Below are 11426 nucleotides of genomic sequence, written 5' to 3' on the forward strand. Positions count from 1 at the left end.
CAACCAGTCAAAAGTGATTTCAGGTTGCTTTATTATTCTAGCTGGACCACATCAAATAGATTTGAAAGACTGGTATATTGGTGGTGGTTGACTTGAATCCTAGACTCAATGTGCTGGTGGGGAGGGGGTATCTATAGGTAAGTCCGTTATTTTTTGTTGTGTTGTTGCTGGTTCAAAAATCAGAGTCAGTCAGTGGAATCAACAAGGAGGAACTTAACATTAATGGGCCACAGAAAGAGCTCCTGCTCTTAAAGAGTTCTAGGCCCAGGTGCTGGGCAGTGGTGCACCTGGTTAAGCACAGGTCTGCAGTTGTCTGTCTCTCTTTTTAATATTTTATTTTTTACTTTTTTTTTTTTGCCTCCAGGGTTATCACTGGGGCTCGAGTCCACTGCTCCTGGAGGCCATTTTTTCCCCTTTTGTTGCTCTTGGGTTTTTTTTTTGTGTGTGTGGTTATTAATATCATTGTTGGATAGGACAAAGAGAAACAGAGAAAGGAGGGGAAGACAGAAAGGGGGAGAGAAAGATAGACACCTGCAGACCTGCTTTGCCACTTGTGAAACGGCACCCCCTGCAGGTTCCAGCCAGGGGCTAGAACCAGGATCCTTGAGCCGGTCTTTGTGCTTCGCGCCATGTGCGCTTAACCTGTTTCGCTATCGCCCAACCCCCATTTTTAAAAAATTTTAAATTATCTTTATTTATTTATTGGATAGAGACAGCCAGAAATTGGGAGAGAAGAGGGTGGTATTTAGAAGGAGAGACAGAGTGAGAGAGGGAAACCTGCAGACCTACTTCAGCACTGGCAAAGCTTTCCTCCTATAGGTGGTGACCGGGAGCTTGAACCAAGGTCTTTGCACATTGTAACGTGTGTTCAGCCAGGTACACCACCACCTGGCCCCTTCTCTCTATTTTCCCCTCCCTTCTCAGTTTCTCTGTCCCATCCAAAAGCTAGAAAAAAATGGCCATAGAAGCAGTGGATTTGTAGTGCAGGCACCAAGCCTTAGCAATGACCATGAAGGCAAAGAAAAAAAAAATTCTAGGCCCCAAAGGGAAAGTAGAGCTTTTATAGGAGTTTGCAGGTCTGAGAGTAGAAAGCATTCTCACAGAAGCAGAGGCTGCAAGGATATTAGGGTAGGACTTGTACCCATTGTTCAAGGTCTGGTCATCTTAGTTACTGTTACCTTTTCCTGCATAGCTGTGTCTGGGGAAGGTTAGCCTCAGGATGTGCAGCTAGGGATAGGGGGTGGGAAGGGGCTTTCTCAAGGCCTCCTGTTATCTGGAACTTCTCTTCATCCAACAGTTTGATTATTTAACTCTTTCTTTGCCTTAACACTTTCTTTTCTACTTCAGTTGCTAAATTGGATAGTCATTGAAAGGGGAGAAGGAGGGTAGATAGATAGCATAATGGTCATGCTTGAGGCTCCAAAGTCCCAGGTTCAATCCCCCTGCACTGCCATAAGCGAGAATTGAACAGTGTTCTGGGGGGGGGGGGGGATTGAAAGGGGAAGAGCAGATAGAGGGAGAAAGACATCTGTAGCACTGCTTTACCACTCATGAAGCTTTCCCCCTTGCAGAAGGAGGAGCAGAGGCTTGAACCCAGGTCCTTATGCATGGCAACTTTGCTCAATCAAGTGCACCAGTCCCAAGCTCCTAATTTCTATGACCCTTTTCCTCACCTGCAAAAATTGATGTGTTAGCTGTTTTGTTTTTGTTTTTTTTTAATAAATTAAGTTTTTATTTATTTATTTTCCTTTTTGTTGCCCTTGTTGTTTAACATTGTTGTGGTTATTAATGTCGTTGTTGTTGGATAGGACAGAGAGAAATGGAGAGAGGAGGGGAGGACAGAGAGGAAGAGAGAAAGACAGACACCTGCAGACCTGCTTCACCGCTTGTGAAGCGACTCCCCTGCAGGTGGGGAGCCGGGGGCTCGAACTGGGATCCTTACGCAGGTCCTGGCAATTTGCAGCTGTTTTTTTTTTTTTTTTTAAAGATTTTATTTATTTATGAGAAAGATAGGAGAGAGAGAGAGGGAAAGAACCAGACATCACTCCGGCACATGTGCTGCCGGGGACCGAACTTAGGACCTCATGCTTGAGAGTCCAATGCTTTATCCACTGCTCCACCTCCTGAACCACGTGTTAGCTGTTCTAATCCAAATTTCCCATTTAGATTTATACGTTTTTTTTTTTTTTTTTTTTTGCCACCAGGATTATTGCTTGGGCTTGATGCCGCACCAGGCATCCACTGCTCCTGGAGGCCATTTTTTCCCATTTTGTTGCCCTTGTTGTCCTTATTATTGTTGTCATTGCTGTTGTTGTTGCTGAACAGGACATAGAAATTGAGAGAGGAGGGGAGACAGAAAAGGGGAGAAAAAGACAGACACCTGCAGACCCCCCCCCCCCGCAGGTGGGGAGCCGGGAGCTTAAACCAGGATCCTTACACCCTTTGAGCTTTGTGCCATGTGCGTTTAACCCGCTGGACTACCACGTGGTCCCTAGATTTATACTTTTTTTTTTTTAAAGATTTTATTTATTGATGAGAAAGGAGACAGAGGAAGAACCAGACATCACTCTGGTACATATGCTGCCAGGGCTTGAACTCAGCACCTCACGCTTGAGAGTCAAGAGCTTTATCCACTGTACCACCTCTCAGACCACTAGATTTATACTTTTAAGAATATTTATTTATTTATTTTAATATTTATTTTATTCCCTTTTTTGTCCTTGTTGTTTTATTGTTGTAGTTATTATTGTTGGTATCATTGTTGGATAGAACAGAGAGAAATGGAGAGAGGAGGGGAAGACAGAGAGGGGGAGAGAAAGACAGACACCTGCAGGCCTGCTTCACCACTTGTAAAGTGACTCCCCTGCAGGTGGGGAGCCGGGGCTCGAACCAGGATCCTTACTCCAATCCTTGCGCTTTGCGCCACCTGCGCTTAACTCATTGTGCTACAGCCCGACTCCCAAGAATATATATTTTTTTAGTGGTCCGGGAGGTGGCGCAGTGATAAAGCTTTGGACGCTCAAGCATGAGGTCCGGAATTCGATCCTTGGCAGCACATGTGCCATAGTGATGTCTGGTTCTTTCTCTCTCTTCCTATCTTTCTCATTAATAAATAAATAAAATCTTTTTAAAAATATTGTTAAAAAAAGAATATTTATTTTTAAGGCAGGGGAGACAGCATAATGGTTATGCAAAAGATTTTCTTGCCAAAGGTCCAGCTTCAGTCCCCACCACTACCAGAAGCCAGAGTTTAGCAGTGCTCTGAGAAAGTATTTTTGTTTGATTGCATATAAGAAAGGGTGTCACATGAAACAGAAAGGCAAACCAGAGCACCACTCTGCAACAAACAGTGCCAGGAATTGAATTAGATACCTCAGACATTCAAGTACAATTCTCTACTATTTCTCTGACCACTAGTACTTAAAAAGAAAAGAAAAAAAATTGAGGCCAGAGCACTTCTCAGCTCTGGTATATGCAGTACCAGGAATGAACTTGAGACTTAATGCATATAAATCCTGTGTCCTACCACTGAGATGTTTCCCTGTGCCTCTACATAAAGAGTTTCCTTAGAGTTACAAGCACCAATGCTGGCATTTGTTTTAACTACTTTGTAATCTTAATCACCTAAAAGCTAGCAATAACACAGCTTTCTGAGAGGGGAACTGAGATTGAAAGATAGCATGTGGGATTCTTGCACTAGTGTTCATTAGATCACAGCACCATTCTGCAGTTCTTTATATAAAACACTGGAGGTGGTTAGACAGGGCAACGGGACGTTCAACTCTAAAGGAGCTCTGGATTTATTCCAAAGACTGAGGCCCTTACTCCCAATGGAGTAACAGAATTTGAGATCTGGACTTCAATCTACCCATAATGTACGTATGCACCCTTTCCTACCCCCCTGGGCTTCTGGAATTTTACCAAAAAAGAAATAAAAATACATAAAATACAGGTGTTTATTTTCACTTTCGGTCTGCCAAGAAGTTTCCGTAGTAACACATCCTTCCAGACAGCTTGCCTGAGAAAGGGTTCCAGAGTTCCCACCACGGGGCTCCCATATCACAGTTGCTCGCGTCCTCAGGCTGTCATTGGTTGCCGCCAGCCGAGCCCCTCTTAGCGCGGTAGCTGTGCCCGCCCAGGAATCGCTGGGCGATGATTGGTTGATGGCTTCAAAGACCTAACACGCTCTCCTCAGGCCATTGGCCTGAGTCACTGCGAAGCTGGCGCTGCGGTTGGTGAGCACACAGGTCAGTCAGCCAGAGGCAGGGTCAAATAGGGAGAAATGGCGACGGAGCCAAACTGTGGGTGAGTGGTTTCTGGAGGGGTGGAGGTGTGAAGCAACTGTTGACCGTGACCAGAGTGACACAGCTCCCAGAGAGGCGGGAGGGTGAATCCTTTTCTGGCTCCAGCTGTGTTGGAGCAGAAACGTCAGACACCCACAGCCCCCTACCCAGGCGAGAGGTGGGAGGTCAGAGGCCCCTTCCCCTCTCGGTCCTTGATGTTTGGACCTCAAGTGGTCTGGAAAGCAGTCAGGATCCCAAGCCAATGACTCAACTTCCAAGTGCTTACAAAATAGTGGTGGGCAAGTGACAGAAGCTCTTTGAGCCTCAGTTTTTCGTCTGTAAAATGGGAACGATAACCCAGTTTGGATTAGGCCTGTTTTACAAGTGAAAGGACTGGAGGCTTAAAGTCATTGACTTGCCCAAGATCACGAAGCAAGTTCAGGATAATTGCAATTGTCTTATGTAGACCAGGACCAAATAAAAGAATGGATGCCAAGAAGTAATTTGTAAATACAAAATGATATACAAATACAAGTGCTTTTTTTTCCCTACTTTCAAAACTGACCACTTATAGCTCTGACTTTCACACCCATTTAATTCTGGACCCAAATCTCCTTATCTGGCTTCTTATCAGATCTCAGGTTCATTGCAATTCTCCTCTCTATAAGGGGCTTCCCTGACCTTAGCTAAAGTGTCTCTCCCAATTTACTCTCTTCTTCCTATCCAGTTTTGTGATTTTATTTTAACCAAAATACTGCTCAGTTGTGGTGCTAGGGATTGAACCTGGGACTTAAGAGTCTCCAGCATAAATGAGTCTTTTGCATAACCTTATGCTACCCCCACCCTCCCTTTTTGTCATCTTTGTAACCTTCATTATCTGCTGTCTCCTTGTTTACTTGTTTACACACCTATAGTGAATCTCCTCCAGAACAGTGCTGATACACAGTACATATTGCAACAAATAATATTTGGATAGATAATTAAGCCAAACCTCTACTGCACCCTTAAACTCTATTCTTCTCCATAGGCCCATCTGTGGAATAAAACCTGGGAACAGCAATCCAGCCTCAAGCCTCAACTTAGTTGGACCTTGAAAAACTGAGCCTCCTGGACATCAGCCTCACAGAGAAATTGTTTCTCACCTCGGCATCTAACAATCTCCTGTTTCTCCCCATGGCCCTGGCGATGCTGAATGAGCTCCTGATTAAGGACCCAAGCCCACCTATGCTGCTGTATCAGGCTAGCAAGACTGATCAATTAGATAGCTTTAACTATCAGAACTGCTTTATGCAGAGCATCTTTGCTCATTTCCCTGAAATCTTATTTATCCACCGGACCTATAACCCAAGGGGTAAGGTGTTATATACCTTCTTGGTAGATGGGCCTCGGGTACAGCTGGAGGACCATCTTGCCCGGGCAGTCTACTTTGCCATTCCCTTCAGAGAAGATGCTGAAGGCCTGGCCCACATGTTCCAGGTGTTCAAGAAATTCAATCCAGGCTGGGAGAGAGTCTGCACCATCCTGGTGGACCCCTACTTCCTCCCCCTGCCCACCTTAGCTATGGAGTTCCCTGCAGCTGAGGTCCTGCTCTCAGCCTTCCACATCTGTAAGTTCCTCCAGGGCAAATTCTATCAGCTGTCCCTGGAGCAACATGTGGAGAGGGTGCTGCTGACCACTCTGCAGAGCACAATGTGCTCGGCCACAGCAGGCAACCTGAGGAAGTTGTACACACTCCTAAACAGCTGCATCCCTCCAGCCCAGCTACCTGAGCTCCATTCACACTGGCTGCTTAACGACCGCATCTGGCTGGCCCACCGCTGGAGAAGCCGAGCTGAGAGCAACCATTATTTCCAGGGCCTGGAGGTCACCACCCGTGTCCTCAGCCAGTTCTTTGGCACCAACCCATCCACAGAACAAGGCATGACTTCTCTGCTTCGATACATGCAGCAAAACTCTGGAGACAGGGCACGCTTCAGCCTGGGCCCAAATCCAAGGAGCAGTCATGCCCCCTCCTCAGATGTCAGCCCTGAATGCCCCAAGAAGGAACAGTTGATGGATGCCCACATCCAGCACTCCCTCAATGCCATCTGCACGGGGCCGGCGGCCCAGCTTTGCCTTGGTGAGCTTGCTGTGGTCCAGAAATCTGTGCACCTCATCAGCTCAGGCTCCGAGAAGATGAACATACAGATCCTAGAGGATACCCACAGTGTACAGGCCCAGCCCCCTGCCTGCTGTAGCTGCTACTTTAACCAGGTCTTCCACCTGCCCTGCCGCCACATCCTAGCCATGCTCAGTGCCCACCACCAGGTTCTCCAACCTGACATGCTGCCAGCTCAATGGACAGCAGACTGTGCTGCCAGCCTAGGCGACATCCTGGGCAGTAAGTGGAGCGAGACACTGGATAAACACCTAGCCGTGGCACTACTCACTGAGGAGGTGGGTCAACTCTTGCAGCACTGCAGCCAGGATGAGTTTGAAAGGAGGTACAGCACCCTTCGAGAATTGGCTGACAGCTGGATTGGCCCCTATGAACAGGTTCAACTCTAATTACCTCAGTGTGCAGAGATACTCAGCCATACACACTCACATCCACATCTACACAGACTCATGCTGTGGTACTTCCATGGGCCATCTCTCCAGGAAAGAAGAGTAGGATCGTCCACCCTAATGCAACCTGCTACTTAAAAGGGTTTAGTTTCCTCCATCAGTAATTAGCAAACCTTTCTTGCAAAGGGCCTGTTAGTAAATAGTTTTTGGCTTTGCTGATCACACACAGTCTCTGCTATACATTCTTGAGTTTTTGTTATTGTTTACAACTCTTCAGAAGGCAAAAATCATCTTGGCTCCAGAGTCTTACAAAAGTAGGTGATTCCTAAGATAAGAGATAAGGCACAAGATAGAGATGAGGCCCTGGGCTTGGTAGCAGCTTCCCAAGTCATGAGGTGACTCACATGACCTCTCTCATGTGAGAAAGCTAACCAGGAAAACTCCCCACAGGAAACTACCCCCTTCAAGGATGGGGGCTTAGGTTGACGACCTTCCCCCTATCCCACTCTGCAGTCATTAAAGGTGAATGTTGCCTATTCCAGCACTTGTCTAGTGTTTTCTTTTGTAAAAGGCAGTTAAACATGGAAGGAAGGCCAGTGACTAGCTCCTGTGGATAGTGTGCTGTCTTGCCATGTGTGTGACCCAGGTTCAAGCCCAACCCCCACTGCATTGTGGTCTCTGTGCTATGGTCTCTTTCATTCACTGTCTATAAAAAGATTATATAGTAGTCTGGGAGGTGGCAGTGAATAGAGTGTTGGACTCTCAAGCATGAGGTTCTGAGTTCAATTCCTGGCAATACGTGTACTAGAGTGATGTCTGGTTCTTTCTCTCTCTCCTATCTTTCTAAGAGGGTTCTTGCTTTGCCATATGTGGCCCCCACTGCACTGGGGAAGGTTTCACTGCTGTGGTGTCTTCCTTTGTATCACTTTCTGTTTGAAAGAGTTGGCCTTGGAGGTGGACAGGGAAGAAAGAAAGAAACTTTGGTATCTGGCATTATATATGAATCCTAATTTTTGAGGCCTGCTTCTGCCTTGTATTGGCTATAGACTTTAGGTAAATTACCTAAGTCTCAAACTGTCATCTGTAAAGATGGGAATCCCTAACATGTTGATAAGAGCAGAGTGGGTGACTGAAGGCTTCGAGATCCCAGGTTCAATCCTCAGCACTACCATAAGCCAGAGCTGAGCAGTGCTCTAATAACAAATAAATAAATAATAAAGTGCATGTCATAGGTCTGACTCCACTGAGTGCTCAAGTAAGTATAAATTTTGGTCCTGGCTGTGGCCTATCTTCATCTGTCCTAGTAGGCTGGGAAATTTAAGGCAAGAGGAAGATCCACATTGCCTAAGATTATATAAGAAATTTTGATGGAGTTCCTAAACAATACAAGTCTCTTTTTTCATTGTAGCACTTCTGACAAGACCTCTCTCCTGCCTTAGTAATATCTGGAGAAAATTCCTGGAATCCATGCCCTAAGATAGGATTTGTGTTCCTTTGAGTGGCTCAAACAACCCTCCTATCCCCACCCCTACCATAGACACCGCCAACCCTCTCTGCCCAAAAACCATACAGAGAAACCACCCTATATGTCTGGTGCTATTTCATCCAGCTACAAGCAGGAGCCAGGAGGCTGACCCCTCCTGGGCCTCACTAGGGGTAGCTGCCCAGAGGCTGCGTGAGCATGCTCCTGCTCCCAGCGCACCCCCTCCACCACTCCCTCTGGCTCTGGATGGGTCATCATGAAAGCTTGAGCTGCCCGGATCAGGTCCTCTTCCCGCAGGCCTGGGACAGGCACGGTGGGGATGCCAGCGATCATCATGGCCAGGGTAAGGATGCAGATGTCAGGCTGGGAGCCGGCCTCCTTCCCCCCTGCCACAGAGGGCATCTGCAGAACCCCTGGTGACAGCCCATACAGCAGCAAGGGCCCGGGCCTGCTGGGGCCACCCAGGTGAGGGGTTCTGCTTCTGGAGCAACCATCATCCCAGCCCAAGCTCTCTGGCTGTCTTGCGTAGGGGATTTTGTGGCAGTAGCGGCCATACTCCTTCCACCGTAGAGTCTCCCAGCTAGCCCCCCCAGGGCAGCCCCTTGCTTCTGGCACCGTCAAAGTTGGGCACCACGGCTGAGCAGTAGATGCCACCTGCTCAGTTTTCTGGTTCAATGGGCCTAGTCCACCAGAGGCCACCACCACTGGCTCTACAGGATTGTAGAGACCAAGGGATGAGCTTGAAGAAGCAGCCCCACCTGCAGAAACAGGAATGAGATGGAATGTTATTCTAAGTCCCCTTGAGGAGTTGGCCCTGAGAGGCAGAGCAGGAGTAATTAAGACCAGCTCAGTGAGGGCTGTCTAGTAGTTGGGACCCAGGGTTCTATTCATTTCCACACTCCCAGTGAGTGTGTGATACTGAGTAGGTATCAACACTGAGTAGGTGATAAAGACATGCTTGTTATATGAATGAGCTAACAAGTGGGTAATAGGCAAGGACTTTTGGAATGACTTTTTTTTTTAAGATAATTCATTGCAGGGCCAACCCTCTACCCCAACAGAACACCCACCTCCCCAAAGCCAGGGAGCAACTTCTCAGGGGGAAGTTGTTGTACCCCCTCCAGTTCTAGAAGCCCCTCTCTCACCTTGGCCAGAAGACAGAAGACCTGGATGAGTTTGTGGAGACAAGAAATAAGACATGGCTGGCCCAAAACTCCTGTTTGTGAGGCAATAGTCCTCTACCTCCTGTACTTTCCTCTCCACCCTTCTAGAATATCACCTCACAGTCCCTGCCCATTACACCTGGAACTTACCTCACAGTACTGTGCTGTTCATTCTAGAATCTGTCTATGAAAATGAGATGGGGCCAAAGAGCCCTGGACTGGGAATTGGGTGCTCAGGATTCTGTCCTTTACCCCTTGAGCTGGTAGTCACTTGGGACAGTTTCATTCTTTTTTTTTTTTTCCCTCCATGGTTATTCCTGGGGCTACAGTGGTTTTCGGAGGGATTGAACCTGGGATTTTAAGCTTCAGGCAGGAGAGTTGCTTTACATAACCATTATGTTATCTACCCTCAGCCCTTTTTTTAAAAAAATAATTTATTTTTGCCTCCAGGGTTATTGGTGGGGCTCTGTGCCTGCACTACAAATCCACGGCTCCTGGAGGCTATTTCTTCCCTTTTGTTGCCCTTGTTGTTTATCACTTTTTTTAAGCAGGATCCTGATTTATTGTCATTGATTAAGGGATACCTCTGAGGCTCTCAGGAGTGCAGGGCCCACCACTTGTCCAGGGGACCACGGTTAGGGATGTATTTGACTCCACAGCCATCTGGAATGAGGCTCTTCTCAGCCACCATGTCTTCAAATTGATCTGCGTTAAACTTGGTGAAGCCCCACTTCCTAGATATGTGGATCTTCTGGCGTCCAGGGAACTTGAACTTGGCCCTGCACAGGGCCTCGGTCACATGCTCTTTGTTCTGCAGCTTGGTGCAGATGGACATGATGACCTGGCCAATGTGGACTCTGGCCACAGTGCCCTGGGGCTTTCCAAAAGCACCTCATATCCCTGTCTGGAGCCTAAGGTCAGGGACAGCAGGAGGTCAGGCATAAAATGAACACAGAGCAGGAAGGGCTGTCTCCAGGGTCCCTTATACAAGCAACAGGCCGCATACACTACCCAGGAGGCTGCTGTTTGCAGCCACTGCACATGTTATTATTGTTGTTGTTATTGTTTTCGTCGTTGTTGGATAGGGCAGAGAGAAATCGACAGGAAGACAAAGAGGGAGAGAGAAAGACACCCGCAGACCTGCTTCACTGCTTGTGAAGCAACTCTCCTGCAGGTGGAGAGCCCGGGCTCGAACTGGGATCCCGGGATCCCCACCAGGGTCCTTGCACTTCGCAACATGCAGGCTTAACCAGCTGTGCTACAGCCTGGCCCCAGTTTCACTCTTTTATATTTTCAAAGTGAGGGTCATGACTGTTTACTGTCTTACCAGCAGTTCTGCAAATTAAATGAGATCATTTGTATGGAAAAAATGAACAGAGACATAAATAAAAGAGTATATTGCATGGCCCAGGAAATGGCACAGTGGGTAAAGAATGAGGTCCCACCAGGGGCCAGGTGGTAGTGCAGCAGGTTAAGCACACGTGGCGTAAAGCACAAGGACCAGTTCAAGGATTCCAGTTCAAGCCTCTGGCTTCCCACCCCACAAGTGGTGAAACAGGTCTATAGGTGTCTGTCTTTCTCTCGCCCTCTCTGTCTTCCAGTCCTCTCTCGATTTCTCCCTGTCCTATCCAATAACAATGATAGCAATCACAACCATAGCAATAACAACCATAAACAACAAGGGCAATAAAAGGGAAGAAATAGCCTCCAGGAGCAGTGGATTTGTAGTGCAGGCACAGAGCCCCACCAATAACCCTGGAGGCAAAAATAAATTATTTTTTTTTAAAAAGGGCAGAGGGTAGATAGCATAATGGTTACATAAAGCAACTCTCCTGCCTGAAGCTTAAAATCCCAGGTTCAATCCCTCCGAAAACCACTGTAAACCAGAGCTGGTACAAAAAAAAAATGAGGTCCCAATCTTGATTCCCGAAATTGAATGTGCCTGAATGA

The 11426-nt window shown here is 47.2% G+C and overlaps 2 protein-coding genes and 1 pseudogene across 4 annotated transcripts in view; 1 reads left to right on the forward strand and 2 right to left on the reverse strand.

Annotated features, from left to right (window-relative positions):
• Window positions 1–7371, forward strand: part of ZSWIM1 (zinc finger SWIM-type containing 1) — a 63172-nt gene extending 55801 nt beyond the window's left edge. For 2 of the 3 annotated variants that reach the window (XM_060190881.1, XM_016192563.2), the window contains exon 2: window positions 5311–7371. In XM_060190881.1, the coding sequence (XP_060046864.1) occupies window positions 5457–6830 (1374 nt within the window). In that variant the 5' untranslated portion in view covers window positions 5311–5456 and the 3' untranslated portion in view covers window positions 6831–7371. Of the gene's footprint in view, window positions 1–4215; window positions 4306–5310 lie in introns of those variants that run through there. The other variant, XM_007533065.3, reaches the window with a different exon arrangement.
• Window positions 7372–8413: 1042 nt separating this feature from the next.
• Window positions 8414–9513, reverse strand: SPATA25 (spermatogenesis associated 25). The gene is made up of 2 exons (XM_007533064.2): window positions 9459–9513; window positions 8414–9071 (listed from the first exon to the last, which is right to left on the reverse strand). Exons 1-2 carry the CDS (start codon window positions 9511–9513, stop codon window positions 8440–8442), a joined length of 687 nt encoding a protein of 228 aa, XP_007533126.1. The 3' UTR covers window positions 8414–8439.
• A 927-nt stretch (window positions 9514–10440) lies between these two features.
• LOC132542864 (small nucleolar RNA SNORA70) lies at window positions 10441–10548 on the reverse strand (annotated as a pseudogene).
• Between the last annotated feature and the right edge of the window lie 878 nt (window positions 10549–11426).

The sequence above is a fragment of the Erinaceus europaeus genome, chromosome 1 (genome assembly GCF_950295315.1).
Source record: "Erinaceus europaeus chromosome 1, mEriEur2.1, whole genome shotgun sequence".
Taxonomy (NCBI): Eukaryota; Metazoa; Chordata; class Mammalia; order Eulipotyphla; family Erinaceidae; genus Erinaceus; species Erinaceus europaeus.

Bases quoted from the DNA above. Each gene is read 5' to 3' on its own strand.
- SPATA25 (XM_007533064.2), bottom strand. From the start codon at position 9,513: ATGTCTTATTTCTTGTCTCCACAAACTCATCCAGGTCTTCTGTCTTCT. The intron at 9,072-9,458 runs GTGAGAGAGGGG...CTGTTTCTGCAG, and splicing joins TCTTCTGTCTTCTGGCCAAG to GTGGGGCTGCTTCTTCAAGC.